Source organism: Cryptomeria japonica, chromosome 2 (assembly GCF_030272615.1).
Source record: "Cryptomeria japonica chromosome 2, Sugi_1.0, whole genome shotgun sequence".
Classification (NCBI taxonomy): Eukaryota; Viridiplantae; Streptophyta; class Pinopsida; order Cupressales; family Cupressaceae; genus Cryptomeria; species Cryptomeria japonica.
This window is the reverse complement of record NC_081406.1, coordinates 644832443-644850563: the sequence shown is the minus strand read 5'-3', so window position 1 is coordinate 644850563 and position 18121 is coordinate 644832443. Positions and strand designations below refer to the sequence as shown.

Genomic DNA, 18121 nt, shown 5'->3' with positions numbered 1-18121 from the left:
GGGTTGTTGTCCTCATTTTTGTTTCCAAAAATGAAGGACCACTACATAAAAATTTTGTGAAAAAATTAAAATTTTTACTCTATGGCACGCTTCCCGAGGCAGAATTTCGACTAATCCTTGGACTGGCTTAATCCTCTGTCCATTCTCGAACTGCGTTTCGAATTTCGTCAAATTTTGGGTTCTTTTGCTATGTCTTTCCTTCAATTTTGGGTTTTAAAATCCCGACTGCAGGTGGAGAATTTTCTTCAAACTGCAAGTTTTAATGATATTCATTGTTTTGGTTGTTGTAGGGAAATTTTTAGCTTATTACATGTGCACTTTTATTAAAAGATGTTACTTGCAATTTGTTTTAAATTTCCCTTCCTTATTTTGTTATTTTTAGTTGTTTTTTGGTCATGTTTAGTTAAAATAGGGATTTTTTCGCCTAATTACAAGTAAACTTGCAGTTTGGTCTAAAAACCCCTACTTTAATGGTTTTTACATGTAATAGGGATTTTAAATCCCCATTACATATGTGCAAGTATTTCTAACTTGTTGTAGGGATTTTATTTCCCTTTTACAAGTAATTAAAACTTGTATTCCTCTCCAAAAAACCCGATTTTGCCTTGCAAGTGCATTTTTGACAATTTTAAACTTGTCATTTGTCTAAAAAATCCCGATTTTTGCTTGGTAAGTGAAAAAGTAAATTTTAAACTTGCTATTTGTCTTAAAAATCCCGATTTTGGCTTGTAAGTGGAAAAAGTGAAATTAAAACTTGTCATTCTCTCCCAAAAACCCGATTTGCATTCCCTTATGCAAAATCGAACTTGTCTTTTTTTCCAAGAAACCCGAAATGCAAGGAAAAACGGTTTTTGACCATTTCAAGGCAATTTTTGTGGAGAAATTGTTGGAGGAGGGAAGGCGTTTTGGCTTGCATCCTATTCTCATGCATTCTTGGACACCTTTCATGCCAAATGGAGGTTACATTGACTGGTTTTTCGCCCTACATCAGCAATCACGTTTTTATTTAATACCACATTTTGGTTGATTAAATCCCAAACAAGCTGCAATCTCCTAAAACGTTTTGCCTTCTCTTACCCATGCGTGGAGTTTGAGAAGAGTTTTAAGCTATTTAATGATGCCATTGAAGATGCAAATGGTGGCCACGTTTTTCTCCACGTGATTCCTTTGGCCACGTTTTGCAAACACTTGTCACTATTTCTTCTACTCCTCCTTAGGCGTTTCGTTCCAATCCTCTTGGGTGTGCTCTCTCATTGGCATTTCGGTTCTCCAAGTTTGGAATTGCTGCTTCATTTATCAATTTGGGGCATTTTTGCAAAAACGTGTTAAGGGTTTGGCATTGCGGATTGCTTCTGTTTATTGGTTTTCCTTCTTTCCAAGAATTGGTTGCATTTCTTGAAGAGGCATTTTCTGTTAAAGAAAGGTATGTTCTCTTTCCTTTCGTTCCTTCATTTTGTTATTTTCTTGCTCTCTTGGTTTTCTTTCTTAGTTGCATTTTTGGAATGTGTTGTTCTTCCCCCAAAAATCGGTTTTTGTGAGAGAATTCTTCCCTTGGTATGCAATTTTTGAATTGCATTGTTCTTCCCTAAATTTTCCCTCTTTACTTGTATTCGGGATTTTCAATTCCGATTACAAGTTCGTTGGAAATTCTTGTTCTTCCCCTACGATTAAAGAATTTAACCATTTTTGGTTGAAATTCCAAGTTAAAAAGTGTGAAATACCCCTCCCTTGCAAATTCGGGTTTTGAAAACCGGATTACATGTTGAAGAGTTCTTCCCATTTTCATGAAAATGACTTTCCCGAATTTTCCCATTTCTATCCATTCATGTTCCCCATATCCGTACTTTCCATTTCCGTCATTTTCCGCAAGTCAAAATCTCATTTTTCGTCCATTTCTCCATTTTCGAATTTACAAGTGTACTTGTATTTGGGTTTTAAAACCCCGATTGCATGTATGTCCTTTCCAACTTGTATACTTGCGAAAATTCTCCCAAGATCCGAAATTGGTCAAAGTCAAGATTTTCCCATTTCTACATATTTCCCCTCTTCCTCTCACAAGATCGTGAAATTCAAGAATCAAAGTTTTACCCATTTGAAAAAGGAAGAATGATATTTGCAGCTGACTATGATGTTGCCTTAACTCTTTTAAGTCTTCATCACAGTATTCCAGGTTCACAATCAATGTCAGATTTGCCGGCATCTCCAACTCCAAAGAAGATGAAATACAAATATGACAAATATCAGAATGAGGTTGCACCTTCCCAGGTTTCTTCTCTTTTGGATCGCATCAAAGACACGGAGATAGGGCACGTTGATATGGCAGAATTCGTCAACAGGGTAGAAGATCCATAGGATAATAACTTGCAGCCGCTGTTGGACAGCCATATTCACCATGCATCATCTTTCTCGGTGGCTGCCCTAGAACCTGAGTTCGTTCTTGCATGCGCCCATCATTTTGACAAAGAGTCAAGAGTCATCAAAAATGATGATGGCGAAGTTATAATCCGTCTTGATGCAGATATGATCGAGAAGGTTTTCAGAATACCTCCTGCACCTGTTTATATGGAAATCACCAAAGAAAGTGCAGCGGAGTATTATGTAAAAAGGGAAAAAGATTGCAAGCGACACATCAATAGGTGGATCCAAGAGCCACGAGCCTCCTTCTCAAGGTGGGCGAAGTTGTACCGCTGCGATTTCAAATGGGAGATAGGTGTAATGTCCCAACTTGGTTCAAGACAATTTAACCGTAATTAATTGATTTCCAATATATTTATAACTTAACTAAATCGATTAAGAGACAAAACTATCTTAACATGAATCCAACCTAGGGTGTTCTACGTTTTCTTTAGTCCCTCAAGTACTAGCTATTTCACCATACTAAATAATTAATCCTATTTTTGATTTATAAATCATTTACGCATCATTAATTTTTAATTAATAAATACTTATTATTATCAATCAATTAATGAATACTTTGTTCTGGTGATTTAATGAATATTTATTAATTTACTAATTAATAACTACTTTTTATTATCTTAATAATAATTGTAATTATTATATTAATATTTATTATTATCCATCTTTGTGTTATCCCTCATTGATCATTCTAATTATATAGATACATAAATAAGTAAATATAGTAATGTGGCAGACAGATCTGACACATGACAGATCTGGTCTGCCATTCGTATGTTCTATACATTGGCTTTACATATGTTTCACTCTTATACTAGTATTATGTAATTTGCCTATCTGGAAATTTCCTTTATAAGTCTGCTGAAGGTCAGTCTAAAAGAATAATTTCTGAGTTATATTGCCACATAATATCATTACACTATATAATAATTATTATTACAGCTTTATTATCATTATTATTAAAACTATATTATTATTATTAAGTTTATTAAATCCTACATAAGGATGATATCGGGCTCCCATATATTATGCATATATATTAAGCACATTCCCGTGCATACCACAAGGAACAAAGATGTCACTGCCTGTCACTTAATGACAGTTCTGATCCGATCTGATCCATGGTGATCTCTACACTATTAATTCTTGAAGTATATGCAGCCGGTTCTGGACACTAGGTCAAATGGTCAAGTTGGGCAATCTGAATAGCATATAATAAAGATATACCCCCTTGAAGTGATTTCGAAAGGCTTCTTATATGTTGCAATTTTGAATTACAAGATGTGTCCCTCCGTCAAGTCTCTTCCTCATACTAATTGCACCTTGTGAGAATTCTTTAAAATTTCTACTCTAGACTAATGATAATTATTAATTCCTTATTTAGTTGATAGTTTCGGTAACCATTGTCACTAACAACATAAATGCTATCTATTCCTTCGACGCCCACTATGCTCATCCCTTTTGGTCTCTTCATATCATAACGGTAGACTTAAGGATGATTACGGGTAATTGTCTATGTTCTCAAACGCCTCCCTCCACGGTAATTGACGTCACAGGTCTCCAAATGATGGATGTCCATCATTCCTACGTAGCTCTTCTTGGTGCCAATACGATTCTTGGCAATACTCGATATTCATCGATGTTTGTTCCTCCCGTGCTAATTCCGTCGTGTAGGCATCTTGCGGAAGTAATTTCCTTCATGGATTATTAACCTACCATTTTCTTAGTCATGAATACGTTTTGCTCCCTACGTATCGTATTTCATCTTCCATGATGCATTCTCGACCATATTCGAGTTGCCAACACTGACCATGATCCTACAGCGTTGGCACGTCATGACCAAACCTCCGCCTTTGCCTTGTCTTCGATAGGGCTCAGGCGGTGATGAAATATGATCCGATTTAGTTATGCGGAGAGGATGTATTGATGGTTCCTCAATAAGTTACATATCTTTAAATATTATTTTGGTTGTAATATTGGTAATTTGATATGATTTTGCAATAATATAGTATTGTAACATAAGAAATTAATATTAATATTTAATGAATAAATTATATACTTAATCTTTGTTTATTAATATACTTAATATTTATGAAGTGAAGAGTCATATGGTCCTAGATACGTCTCCTCCTTATCCTTAACGATTATCTTAATGACTCCATCGCATAACAATTATTCCCCCACATTATTTAACGCACCCTTCTATATATATGGTAATTGCCGATCTTAGTAAATGGATTACTATTAACATCCATAATTAATTACATAATAAATTATAATTTATTATTGTGATGAAGAATCACAAAAACTAGTATTAATTACATCACCAAGATGTGGGGTTATGACAACCCTCTCACTTAGAGGAAAATCGTGAAGTCTCATAAATGAGACGATTTTCCGATATTATTAAATGTTAATTAATGAATGTTTTAATTATCGTATTTATTTAATCACAATAATCTAATGTCCAAAGAGGGGTTATGACAATAGGAGACACCATCACTCTTCTCAGCAGGATGATGGGCCTTGAGCATTCCAATGTCTTTGAGCCATGGATGTATCAGTTCATTATGTTCATATGGCAGTCACATCACATTTCATGGGGGGAAAGTCATCAGCGATGCCTTGTGCGAACAACTTGCAGCAGTTCCTACCACCATGACCTTCTTCATGAATTCTTATTTGGTATATTTAGCAACATCACTTAGACACTTTCCAGGTCTTTCTACCAAGGGTGATCGCTCACTTATACCAGTTTGGGAATATTATGACCAGTTGCCGTTGAGACCCAGCAGACTGCATTTCAGAAGGGTCCAAGATGCATTCTTTGGATATTTCATGTGTCAGTTTGACAAAAATCTTAGGAACAAGAGAGTATCAGATGAGGCATGGGACAAGGTGTCTGAGTATGGGTGTTTGTTTTTGCAATTTCCCATCTTCACTTATATGAGGATCGGATGCTATGATGGTCAGCCATACATGCTTCCCAGATACCCAACTGATAAGATCATTCTTATGGAGTTGGGAAGACAGATCATGGCTGTTCACATTTTTCAGTCTGCTAGACACAAGGTTGGAATGGGGATTTCTACCACAAATCCATTGAAAATTGGCCGGTATTCCTTTGTCACATCTGTGAAGGCTAAAGCTGATTTTGATTATAGGGGTATGAAGGAGAAGATCAAGAAATCCTTTGTGCATGTTCATCGCATTGAAGACATCTGGGTAGATCTCCACACAGAAGTCGAAGTCCTCAAGATGGATTACTGCAGGCTCACTGTTGAGCAAATTGTTGATTTGAACTTGGTGGATATCCCACAAGGGATGATTGATGACGGGCATATACTTGATCCTGAATACACTTCATGGAGGGTTGAGGAAGCTCCACTTCCTTTGATCCAATGGTCACACAAAGAGTGCATATCCATCCTTGACAGATTTCAGCCTATCCTTGCCAACACCAACGCATGGCTGAAAAGTAATGCTGTTAGACTTATAAAAATCAAGGTTGGTAAAGAAGATGATTCTACGGGGCCTCTTGGACGGAAGTCTAAGATTCAGATTGACAACAAGGAGGGTGCTTCATCTTCAGGCACAAGGATCAAGTTACGAGTCAGTCGTGCAGTACTGCTTCCCCTTGAGGAGACGACTGTTCGTGGGAAGGAAAAATCATGATTCCATGTTCAGGTGATCAATCTAGATAATCCAGATGAGGGGCAGCAATCTGATGATGCTCCCAAGTCTCCAGTTTCAGACTCGACGCATGAGTTCATTCCTCCAGTTTCCGTCGAGACACCTCTTTCTCCTCCTGATTTTCTTGTGGATGAGTCTCCTCAAAATGCAATTCCCATTTCAGCATATGAGCCATCTCCTGATCATCAACAAGAGAGTGTGTTGAAAGTTCCTGAGAATATTCCTACTTGCATTCAGTTATCAGAAATTAATACTTCCACTTCTGGTTTTGAAGAATTCATTAGGCAATCTTCATGCCCATTGGTAACTGAGCAAATCGTGGTCGCTGTCCAAACAGATATTCCTCCCAGGATGACCACGGTGATTCAAACAGAAACTGCTTCTCCTTTGCCTACGGCTGCTATTGGAGGGGAGTTGATGACTTTGCCTCCATGGCTTAGTTCTTTCACCCCGAAAAGGAAGAAGCAAGAAATCTCACCTGACGCCTTTGATTATCAGCAACTGAAACAGTCCAGATCCAAAGTTGCTAAGAAGGCCAAGACTATCTCCAGGGTAACTGTTGATAGCAACAAGATGAAGGTAGCTGAAATTGTGGAACCTATTGCAGATAAGCCACTTGATGAAATGTCAGCTGCTGATTATAAGGTTACAAGGATAGAGTTGGGCAAGCAAACGCATGAGGTCATTAAACATGATGCTCAGTTTTCTGTTGCTTCACTAGTGCAAAGGTGTGATGATCTTCTAGCAAAGAAAGACAAGCTAGAAGAGGAAAACTGACAACTTATGGCAGCCGTTCATAAAATTACAAAACTTGTTGCTGAAGGGAGTAACTCCATAGGTTCTTCTGGTTCCCAAGAATCAATACGTGGAGTGGAAAGGGCTGCTCAGAAAGTACAAGCACTGGATTCCTGGGTTGATCAACTTCATGATCAATGTGTACAGGTAATGAAAGACATTTTTCAAATAATGTCTAAGTTGGAAACTGTTGAGGAGAAACTAGATCAAACTTCTAATACTTTCAAAAGGAATTTGGAAAGTGTTGAAGAAAGTTTGACAATTTGGCGTACCATGCCCCAACAACAGCTGAGTGTTCTACAGGAGCACGCCATCATCTCTTCCAGGGTCATGTACTTGGAATTTGAAGAACTCCTGGAAAACAAGACCCTTGTTCTTAAATCCCTCATTGAGGAGATCGGTGATGCAAAGAGATTTCGAGGCGAAGTTTACCGAGATATTGTCTCACATTGTGAAAGGGCCTCTTGCAACATAGTAAGTCAGGATGGAGAGCTGATTCCAGAAGAAGAAGTTCTTGCTGATTTACAGATGAGGATTCATAATGAATGGAGGAGCGAACAATTCTCGTCAACTTCGATTCAAGCATTGATGAAACACCAAGCCTTTCTGCATGAAATCCAGTCTATCCTGGATAAAAACAATTTTGCGCTCCTCCGGTGTCACGACACTATTGTGAAGACCATGGTTGTTGCCAAGAACACCCATGAACCAAATCCCGAGGAACTACAAGCAAGCATCCGGAAATTTCAGGGATTTGTGTCTTCACAAAATGCAACTTAAGTGTTTTTCAACACTTAGTTGAATTTTCCCTCTTTTGTAATCTTTAGTTGTAATTTAGTTTTGACAAGTTACATGTAAAAGTATCTTTTGTAAAAAGCAAGTTACACATTATTTGCGCTTTTGTAATTACATGTAAGGCAACTACAAGTTGTGTCCGATTAGGACTGTAGTTGGAATAAGTCTTAGTTAGTTGGAGTAACTCTTAATTAGTTAATGAAGTCTGAGTTAGTTATTGAATAAGTCTGGGTGGTTGAGAGAATCTCTCAAGTTAGTTAGGATCCTCCCACCTTTTTCTCAAGGCTCCTCTTCTATAAATACTTGAGGAGTCCATTGTAATTATCATCTTTTGGAAAGCAAGCAAAAACTCTGCCAAATTTACAGCAAGAAGTCTTTGAGCTTATGTATGTGAATTGAAGGTTTTGAAGAATAATAAAGAAGGATTACTCAAGTTTTGAGTCTTTGAGCTACATGTTTGAGTTTGAATCTTTTTATTTCTTCTATGCAAAGTGTTTCTAAAGGAGCTTAGTCCAATCTGATTTGAAGTCTTTGAGTTGCAAGTAGAGAAGATTTAAAATAGGAAAATCTCTAGAAGGAGCAACAAGTCTTTGAGCTTGTGTCTATTCTTGAGGAAAAATTATTGTTTGATAAGAAATAGCAGCAAGTCTTTGAGCTTGCATTAGTTCTTGTCTTTGTGTTGAAAGAATAGATTATTCCAGTCTTTGAGCTGTTGTCTTTTATTCATTGTAAAAATTAGTATAGCAAAGGGTAGATAGGATTTCCAATAGTCAAGTCTTTGAACTTGATATTGCTGTCCTGTCCCAAAGGAAGTGACAAAGTCTTTGCGCTTTCAGGAAACTTCATTTCCTTTCTCTCATTTCACTTGAAAGTAGTTATTGCTATTCATATTCAATCGCTATCCTTTTCTGTGAAGAGAAAAAGGATATTGTCTTTCTTGAAAAAAGAAGAAAGATTGCTGCCCCATCCTATTTTATTTTCAAAGTTGTAGTTAGATAGGGGGAGCCTTCCCTTAATTAGGAGAGTTTTTACTCGTGTGCTGTGGTTGAAACCACAATTTTGTATATTTCCCCAAGTGTACAAAATTTTCAACAAACAAGGGTCGGTGAGGTAGTTGTCGACTAAGTTTGCATTTAATGTCGATCCCATAAATCACGGAGGAGTACAGAGGAATGCGGCTTGATGCAGACCGAGGGGCAAAGATTTGATCTTCTGTCTCCATGATCGATGCATGATACCCGATCTCCTTGTTGACCTTGAGAAGTATACTGCTGGAACATTAATGGTGTTTGACAAAAAGCAGAGCCGTGCTTTCCAAAAATATAAAACGTGTATAGACAGAAGAAGATATGGTGGTATAGTGTTGCCTTGTTGCAGGATATTGATTTCAGAGGTCAGATTTGATGTGATCCGATCTGATTGAGGTTGATAAAGAAAACCCTAGGTAGGAAATATTTAAATATTGCAGTTAGGCGGGAAAACCAGAGGATATATATATATATGTAGATTGAAGACACAAAGGCATGACGCTGCATAAGAGATAGATGCTTGAGAGGAGAGAGTGATTGAGAGAGCAGAGAGTGATCAGAGCAAATATGAAAAGTGTCCAAGTGTTGGAGTAGAACCGGTAAGAAGGTTTAATAGAGGTTTAACCTGTAAGGAAAAAGCAACCGACAAGCATCAAAGAATATAGCTGTTGTGTGAGCTGGGAAAGGAAGATACAAGTAGAGAGCAGCAGAGAGTGTAAGATAGAAAAGGTGAGCAGAAGGAGATTCAAGAAGATAGAGCGAGCAGAGCAACCAGTAGAATACAGAGTAGAGCAACTGGTAGAAAAATGAGCAGTGTTACAACCGGTGAGAAGGCATCTCAGAGTTAAAAAGTGCTGAGTAAGGATTTGAAGAAATCAGAAAAGGCAGAGACTGACCGGTAAGGAGTTGGAGTGAGTGAATAGTGAACCGGTATCAAAAGAAGCAGTGAGATAGAATAACCGGTGGAGTGTGTTCATTGGAGGTGTTACAAAACTCTTTTGTAACAAGGTGCTATCATTGTAATAAGTTGTTATTTCATTGTATATCACTGAGTTGGAGCTCGGTGTGGGGGTTGGTGCTCCTTTGGGTTGGTGCCCATAAACAGTTAGGGGTTGGATCTCTAAATCTTTGTAATACAGTTGTTTTATTGTGAGGCTAGATTGGAGCAGTAGACTCCTGCAGCTTTTCTCATTGAGGTTTTTCCTACATTGGGTTTTCCTCATACATCCAGTGTTGTGTGATGTGTTTTTGTGAGTTCATGCATCTTAATCTTTCCTTTGTCTAAGCAGTATACTCACTTAGTGTTTAAAACTTTAAACTACTGACCGGTACACACTCTTAGGTTTAAAAGGTTAAGATTATTGAAAACCACTAATTCACCCCCCCTCTCAGTGGTATCTTGTGTTCTACAGTATGTAGACATTGTCTCATGATTCATCTATAGAGACTTTGGCAAGTTGTGGAATAGTAGCATCTAAATTGGCACACTTGGATTTAGATCCCAATTACTCATCATCCCCTCATTGTACTTAGGTTTCTTATGTAACAAGAGGCACAAGTTGGAGTGCATAAAGATAAAATCCTTAGCTTTTTTTTGCATCCAATCAGTTTTGCCTTTGTAAGTGGTTAAACGAGTATGTACTCCAATTTCGCTCAGCTAGAGAAGAAATTGCAACCAGTTTAATTTGCATATAGTATTTTACAATTATAAAACATAAATTATATATACAATAGGTTCTCTAATAGAACTTGCTGGGTTCCCCATAGTTTCTTCAGACTCATTTACTTAATTGTGTTGTAGGCTAAATGCCTTGCCATTATCATTGTTACCATGTCTTAATCATATTGCTCATTTAATAGGACTGCAATCAATCTTAAATGCATCCCCTCATTTGCTTGATTTGCATTCTCAGGATATACATTCTTCATGCTGCTAGAGTTTGTTGATAGTTAAATGTCTTCCAATACGTGAGATGCAAGGCACCATGCATTGAAACTAGCTTCTCCAATCTTTTATATGTAAGCTTGTTCCATTCAATAGAATAGAGAAAGCTATAAGTGGACTTGTTCCTTTCAGCCAAAGAGGAGCCAATGACCTAATAAAGGAGGAAAACGACAAGCATATGTAGCTTGGAGCTCCATTGGCATGGTTGATGTTATCTTGGATTCAGATTTTTTTGGCAATCTGGTGATCCCAATAAACACAGATGATATTACATTTTAACTTAAGTTACGTTGAAAATCAGAGTTATTTAAATTGTTTTAGAAATTTTGAGAAGAAATGTGGAACCACAAGGCTAAGTTTTACTTTGGAACGACAATTTGGCAAGAAATGAAAGGTACAAAAACAGAAAATGAAATGATTTGCCAGAGAATCTGATAATTCATGTGACAAGTGTCATCTTGAGAAGTGAAGAGGGCTTGTTGCAAATTGGAATTCCTTAGAAGCTAAAACACTTTATTTTTTGATTTTTTTTGGATTTTTGATCATTTTTTAAAGTCTTTGGGCTCTTTTTGTTCAGTTTTTGAAAAAAAATGACATCCCATGGGAAGGGGAATGACTTAGAGAAAATCCTATTGTTTCCATCACACATTATAGTTTTGGATTTCAAGCATTGGTATAGAAACTGTGACCCTAATAAGATGCCTGTCTTAAGAGAAGGTGACTGCCTAAAGAGGGTTCTGTCCTGAACTGGCAGCTGGAGTGAGTTTGGCCGTGCTAGCCTCTTGTGTAGAATCTTGGGCCACTGAGCCCTACAAATGTCATGTTGGTTTTGAAGTGTTCATGTGAGATCTCTATTGAAGAACTTTCTAACGGACTTTATAAACCCTTTCACCTCTTCATCTTTATTAAGATGTGCTTTTTGCATGCTTTGACATGCACCATTTGGGCTAAGTGTTTAAGATTCCTTGTGTAAACTGTAATCCCATGAAATGGAGAGTGCATCTTTTTCTGCTTCTGCTGAAGTGTAATATATCTAATGGCGTTGACAACAAGTGCCACCACATTTGTCCAGCAATCATCGCTGAGCATTTTGCACTTCACATTCTTTCCTTCATTTGACTTGGCCTACATTCATTGTTGTCTTTATTGTTGTTCATATCTGTTTCTAATGGAATCTTTATAGCTTTCCCAAGTTGATGTGAGTGTTTGTCAAGGATTCAAGTAGATAATTAGAATTTACAATTGGCTAATAGCTGCAAGTTGCATAGAGTTTCTCCTGAGATTTCCTAGAAGTCTTTCCAAAAATGTACTCCTGCAGTTCTAATTTAACAAGTGTTTAGAAAAATTATTTGGAATTTTTACGTAGACATGAGAACATTGTTTTGTTCTGTTATGGTATATTAGTACAATACTAACATAAATCTTGAATTTATTTGGTGCAGATGCCATATCCATATTCAGATCAGGATGCTTACTCTAAATTGCAGATGCACTCTTCTCTTATAGAGCAGCTAGAGTTAGAAAAAGAGTTGGAGGTTTGCAATTTGAATGCATATTTTGTGATATAAGATAGTGTCAAAAATTGAACTAGAATAATTGTTTTCATTTGTTTTGGGAGGGTTCCACTAATAGACTGAATTGGTTATTGAGTAACAAGAAGTGCAATAGGTTAATCATAATATGGGCATGGAATTTGATCAATTGGATGTGTTATGATTTTTTCTCACATTCTTTTGTCAATAGTTTGTTTCTACTTTGATGTTAGTTGTCTGTCCTTGCTCTTTCAAATTCGGTTTTATACAATGATTTGGATTTTCATTCTGATATACTGTTTGGTGCCCGCTCTCTGGATGGTAAGATAATCTAGTATTTCTAGAGTGTGTAGCTTTCAAGAGATAACCTTTTGTGATTTTTGAGTTCATTTTAAGATAGATATTATTGAAAAAACGAGAGGTCTAACTCTATTTTACTTGGATAAAGGAATTCATTGGGTGATGTGCTCGATCTGTAAACACTAAACAGTTTGAATGGCATGTTTTTAATTTTTTACTGTTTCATTTTTTTACAAGAGTTTTTGATGACATTTAATTCATAAAATTGCATAAGCAGGGTCACCAGGGATGTGTCAATGCGCTAGCATGGAATTCAAAAGGTTCTCTTCTAGTATCTGGGTCAGATGATACAAGGGTATGGTAAACAAAACAACTATGTTTAACTCGTATCTTGAAAATAATGATACATCAAAGTGAACCATTTTACGCTTGTGGCATTTATGCTCCTATTTTAATCGTATCAAACATGCGATACTTCTGACAGCTCCATATATTTTAACTGCAATTAGAGAACGCATTTCTGTCTAATGAATCAGTAACAAGATTTAGCAGCTTGTTATGTGACCAAAATTGAATTTCAGGTTTTAGGTGTAACACGTTCTTTAATATATCTGTCATCTTTGGCTTGTTTTACATTTGTTGCAACTTTGTTTCTTTATCTTTCTGATGGCATAATTCACAGGTATCATTCCACTAGTTTTATGCTTGTTTAACAGGTTAACATCTGGAGTTATGCAAGCAAGAAATTATTGCACAGTATTGAAACTGGCCATTCAACTAATATTTTTTGCTGCAAGTTTGTTCCAGAGACTGGGGATGAGCTTGTGGTCTCGGGTGCTGGAGATGCTGAGGTTTGTTGTTTGTTTCAGCTTGCTGAAGTTTATTATATGGTCAGTTGATTGGCATATTTAAATACTTCTTGATACACTCATACAATTGTATCTAGACTAATTATTTTTAACTAGCATTGCCATGACTTTTCCTTCCCAAGACGTTACTCTATGATCAATTTTGGAGTTCTTGTCAGGTACGTGTTTTTCGCCTGTCTCAATCAAGTACATCAGGATCTTCACAACAGACTGCAGTGTTTCGTTGCCATTCAAGAAGAGTAAAGAAGATAGCGGTAAACTCAATAAACTTTTCAGCTGCTTTTTTGCCCTTGTTTGTTTTGATATAGTAGTTTTGGGTGGGCTTTGTTTTGCTATTACAATACATGTTGGTGAGCATCTTTTGCAGGTTGAGGAGGGTAATCCACATGTTGTTTGGAGCGCCAGTGAAGATGGGACATTAAGGCAACATGATTTTCGTGAGAGTGTTCTATGTCCTGCTGGTGGATCAACCAATCAAGAATGTCGTAATGTTCTTGTGAGCATCTATCTTGTCTGATTAATTCCTCATTGCGGCTCTTGTTGAAGAGATATCCACAATTTCAATGATGGCCTGAGCTATAGACATTAGTTCATTGTTTAACAGATATAATCTTTCTAAAGCCAATAATTTATTTCCTATTTCAATTTCTTCTCAATTAATAACCTGATGTTTCTACTAGCTTGTAGCATTATGTAATTCTTGAAAGAAAATATAAACTGTTTTGGTAATTTTAATCATGTTAAGTTCTCTTATGCATACATTAGTTCAATATTTAGATAAGTGTAATATATACCATTGTTTTTTTTTCTGTTTTGTTTTCTGTTTTGAGTTTTAGAGAAGTAGACAGAGATGCAGAAATATATATCACTGTAATCTTACTTGCCACAATTAGATAACAAAGATAACCCCTCAAATACAATATTTCAGAAATACCCACAATCAGAAATAATTTCAGAACTGAAAGTACAATATATCACCAAAATATGAACTACCTAGATAGTGAAATCATATTACAATGAGATATCAAACATATCCATTTGCTGTTTACAAAAAATAATGATGAATATCAGAAAAATCCAGCAAACTGACAGCATAAACCCTAGGCACCACCCTCCAAATACACCTCTAAAGGGCACAATTTGATGTGGATATGGAAATGCGGGCCTGGTTGTCACCAAACAGCAACAAAGCTCCCTCAAACACCAATCGTCCTTCACAAACTCCACACCCTCACACCAGCCATATGATCAGCAAGGGACAAGTACGGCAGCAAGAAAGGGATGCAATCCACTCAAAATTTGCAAAGAAACTCTCCCAATCTTCTTCAATCAATCTCCCACAAATTTGCTCTGAATACTTTATGCTCATATCGAAGATTTCAATCAACCATGAAGTCCAAATGTGATTCTTGAGTGAAATCACCAATGAATTCTCCAGATTAGATATTTCACTAATGTAGAGGAATTCCTTGTATTAGAATATTGTAATGTTTCTTTAATGGTTATCTTAGTCATTTTAGTCGTCTTAAGTGAGTTTCTATTTTCAGCTTCAGTCTACGATTGTTTCTTGTAAATTCTTTATATAGAGCTCTCGCTCTATTGTTTAATAACATCGAATATTTGAACATGGTATCAGAATAGGCCAATGGGATTTCATAAAATTTGGCGCAACCTCTTCTTATTTGGAATTTTTTCCATAAATTTGTTTTTTTGAATTTTTTATAATTCGAAATTCTTGTGGGTTCATGGACCTGTGTTCGTGGGCAGTTTGGGTGTTCCATTTGAAGATCGTCGAGGTTTTCTCCTATTTTTTCGTGCCCATGGATTTCTGGTTTCTGTTCGCGACTGTGGTGTTTTAGATTTGCAACCCACATTTGTATTCTGCATCCTTTGACTTAGGGTTTCAGATCCTCTGTACCTGTGGTCTAGGGCTCCGTGGAGTTGGGCCTTGTTCGATGTCTTCATCTCCCTGCAACAATGCGACTAGGGCACGAAATTCGCCTCTTTGTTTGGTCGCCTGGAGATGTTTTGATGGGTTTTACTTTTAATAAATTTTTTCCCTTAAAAAATTTCTTATGGGTTTTAATAATTTTTTCCCTTAAAAAATTCTGGGAGGGTTTTACTAATTTTTATTCTTAAAAAATTATTCTGTTTGGTTTATAATTTTTTACAAATTATTGTAAGGGTTTTTCGATTTTTGCCTCAAAAATCGTGTTGGGTTTTGCCTGGTTTTATCCTCAAAAATCATGGGTACAGGTGTTCTTGTCTTAGGGTTTTTACCGTTTTTTCCGAAAAAAAGAACGATGCTTTGTTAACTTTAGTTTCTGGGTTTGGCGATTTTCTCCTCAAATCGTGGCTTCTTATAGTCTGTTTTGGGGCGTCATGCTCATCTGCAAAAGTTTGTGGACGATTTGTGTTATCTAGAAGTTCTCCAGATTCTCGGAGGGTTAGTGGCAGGCTCATCTCAATGACAGGGTCAGTGGCAGGCTCATGAAGAAGGGGGCAGCCTTCTTTGTTTTTCTCTGGGTAGTTAGAACGATGACCATTAAGGGTGGGTATTAGAATATTGTAATGTTTCTTTAATGGCCATCTTTGTCATTTTAGTCGTCTTTAGTTAGTTTCCATTTTCAGCTTCAGTCTACAATTGTTTCTTTTAGAAACATCGTCTCTTGTAATTTCTTTATATAGAACTCTCGCTATATTGTTTAATAACATCGAATATTTTAACACCTTGCAAGGGCTTTTGTCCTAATAAAGCCAGAGGAAAGAACAAGTTCAATCCAGCCAAATCTGTTTTACAAAATGTCATCCAAGCATACTGAGAAGATGAGCTCAAAACCGAATAAATAGCCTCCCAATGTTGGTGCATAGTGTTGTGCGTTGCACATGCTCCCTGTCGCCGATAGGGTCTCCCTTCTTGTTTTTTTGAGCCTTTCGTCCTCGCCCTATTGAGTTTCGCGCAGAGTGTCTCGCGTCCTTTCGAGCGAGTCCGCGACTGGTCCGTTAAGTGATGATGTCAAAGAAATGAGCCGATGAATCCATCAGGCTAGTCCAGCCCTCGGGCACGATGCCTAGAGTTTGTTCGGCATTTTGAAAATCACCTTGGGTAGGCGTAAGGTGGTAGAAATTGGCGAAGCCCGCCAAGCAAGAGCAGTGCGTCTAAAGGTCGCATGAGGACCAAAGTCGCCGCTTTTCGCACAAGAGCTACGAAGTAGATTGCATAAGGTTTGTCTCCGCGATGTTTGTGGGATTTGAGTAAAGGATGATTTTCGCCTGCTGGTGAAGGAGCGAATTTCTTGGCCAAAATGCCGAAGTTTTAAAGTTGCGAAACTTGCCCAAATGCCTTAGAGTTCCGTAACCTCCAAAATCCAAAATTTGTAGAATCTGGCGAAAATTGGTCTAAAGTCCGAAATTTTGCTTAAGTTCCCAAAATTGCCTTATGGGCCCAATTTCGGACCCAGAGGCCAAAATGTTAAAATTTCACAAGGTTGGAAGATTCCGAAAATCACTTGAAATGCCCAATTTCGGACCCTGGGGCGAAAACTGGAAAACGTGAAATATTGCAAAAAGACCCTTTAGGTCCGAAATACTTAAAATGTCCAAATTCGGACCTTAGGGCGAAAATTTGAAAATGTGAATGCTTGTGAAATCTTGCAAAAAGACCCTAGAGGTCCGAAATTCACTTTAGACCTCCAAATTCGGACCTTGGGGCCGAAATTTCAAGATATGACAAATTTGCAAAAGGTGTTAAGAGGTTTGAAGTTTTTTTAAAAACTTGCAGAGAGTGGCTTTAGGTCCGAAGTTTTTAAGTTCGCAATTCACTTAAAACCTCAATTTCGGACCCTGGAGCCAAAATCGAAAAAGCAATAAAGTTGCAAAAAAGTTCAAGCACTCCGAAATTTGCAAAAGGTGGGTTTAGGTCCGAAAATCTCCAACTCGCCAAAACACCCGAAATTGGCAAAGTGCATTTAAAGGTCCGAAGTTTTTAATGAATTGCAAAAATCGCGAAATCTCCGAAGTTTTTTTTTGAATGCGTTTAATGCTCCGAAATTTGTAGAATCATGCAAATGGTCCAAAATTCGTAGAACTTGCGAAAATGGGCCTAGGGTCCGAAGTTTTCAAAAAATTGCATCATGTTAAATAGCTCCGAAAATTTTCAGTTCGCCAAAACCCCAATCGCTCCGAAATTCGCCAGAAGGTTAAAATCGCAAAATTCCGAGGGGAGTTTAGGGTCCGAAGTTGCATTCAAGGTAAAATGCGTTTGAAATTCTAAAGTCCTCTACCTCTTCGAAAATCATTGTGCACAGGCCCAGATATAGAAATTCAAAATTGATAAACCCCCTCCATGCTGTTGCATTTCATGTGAAGAGAGATCACGTCCGATTTTCAAAGAAAAGAGCCGATTTCTCACGATTTGCATTGAAGGTAAAACGCTGCAAACCATTAATCGTTCGAGTTCAGATTGCCAGTTACCCAAGGTAAAAACCGTTTAAAATAATAAATTCCTTTCAAACAGTAACCGCAAAAATTTGAATCAGGGAGATAACCGTTGGAGTTCAAAACTTTGCAGAATCGTCCATTCGTCTTCATGCAGCAAGGTAGGGCAATTCTTCGCCATCCGTTTTCGTCAGGTAAGTACGCTCTGTCTTTCTTGATCGTCTGAAATGCTTATAAATCAAACAGACGTATGTGCGAAATCTGATTAAAATGCTTAAATTTTCGAAATCTGCATCTCTTTCGCTTGTAAAA

The 18121-nt window shown here is 37.3% G+C and overlaps 1 protein-coding gene across 3 annotated transcripts in view; it reads left to right on the top strand.

Moving 5' to 3' along the window:
• Nucleotides 1-18121, top strand: part of LOC131054895 (protein ALTERED SEED GERMINATION 2) — a 272133-nt gene that overhangs the window by 13824 nt on the left and 240188 nt on the right. For all 3 annotated transcript variants that reach the window (XM_057989532.2, XM_057989531.2, XM_057989530.2), the window contains exons 2-6: nt 12114-12206; nt 12781-12858; nt 13220-13354; nt 13531-13626; nt 13740-13868. In XM_057989532.2, the coding sequence (XP_057845515.2) occupies nt 12114-12206; nt 12781-12858; nt 13220-13354; nt 13531-13626; nt 13740-13868 (531 nt within the window). The remainder of the gene's footprint in view (nt 1-12113; nt 12207-12780; nt 12859-13219; nt 13355-13530; nt 13627-13739; nt 13869-18121) is intronic.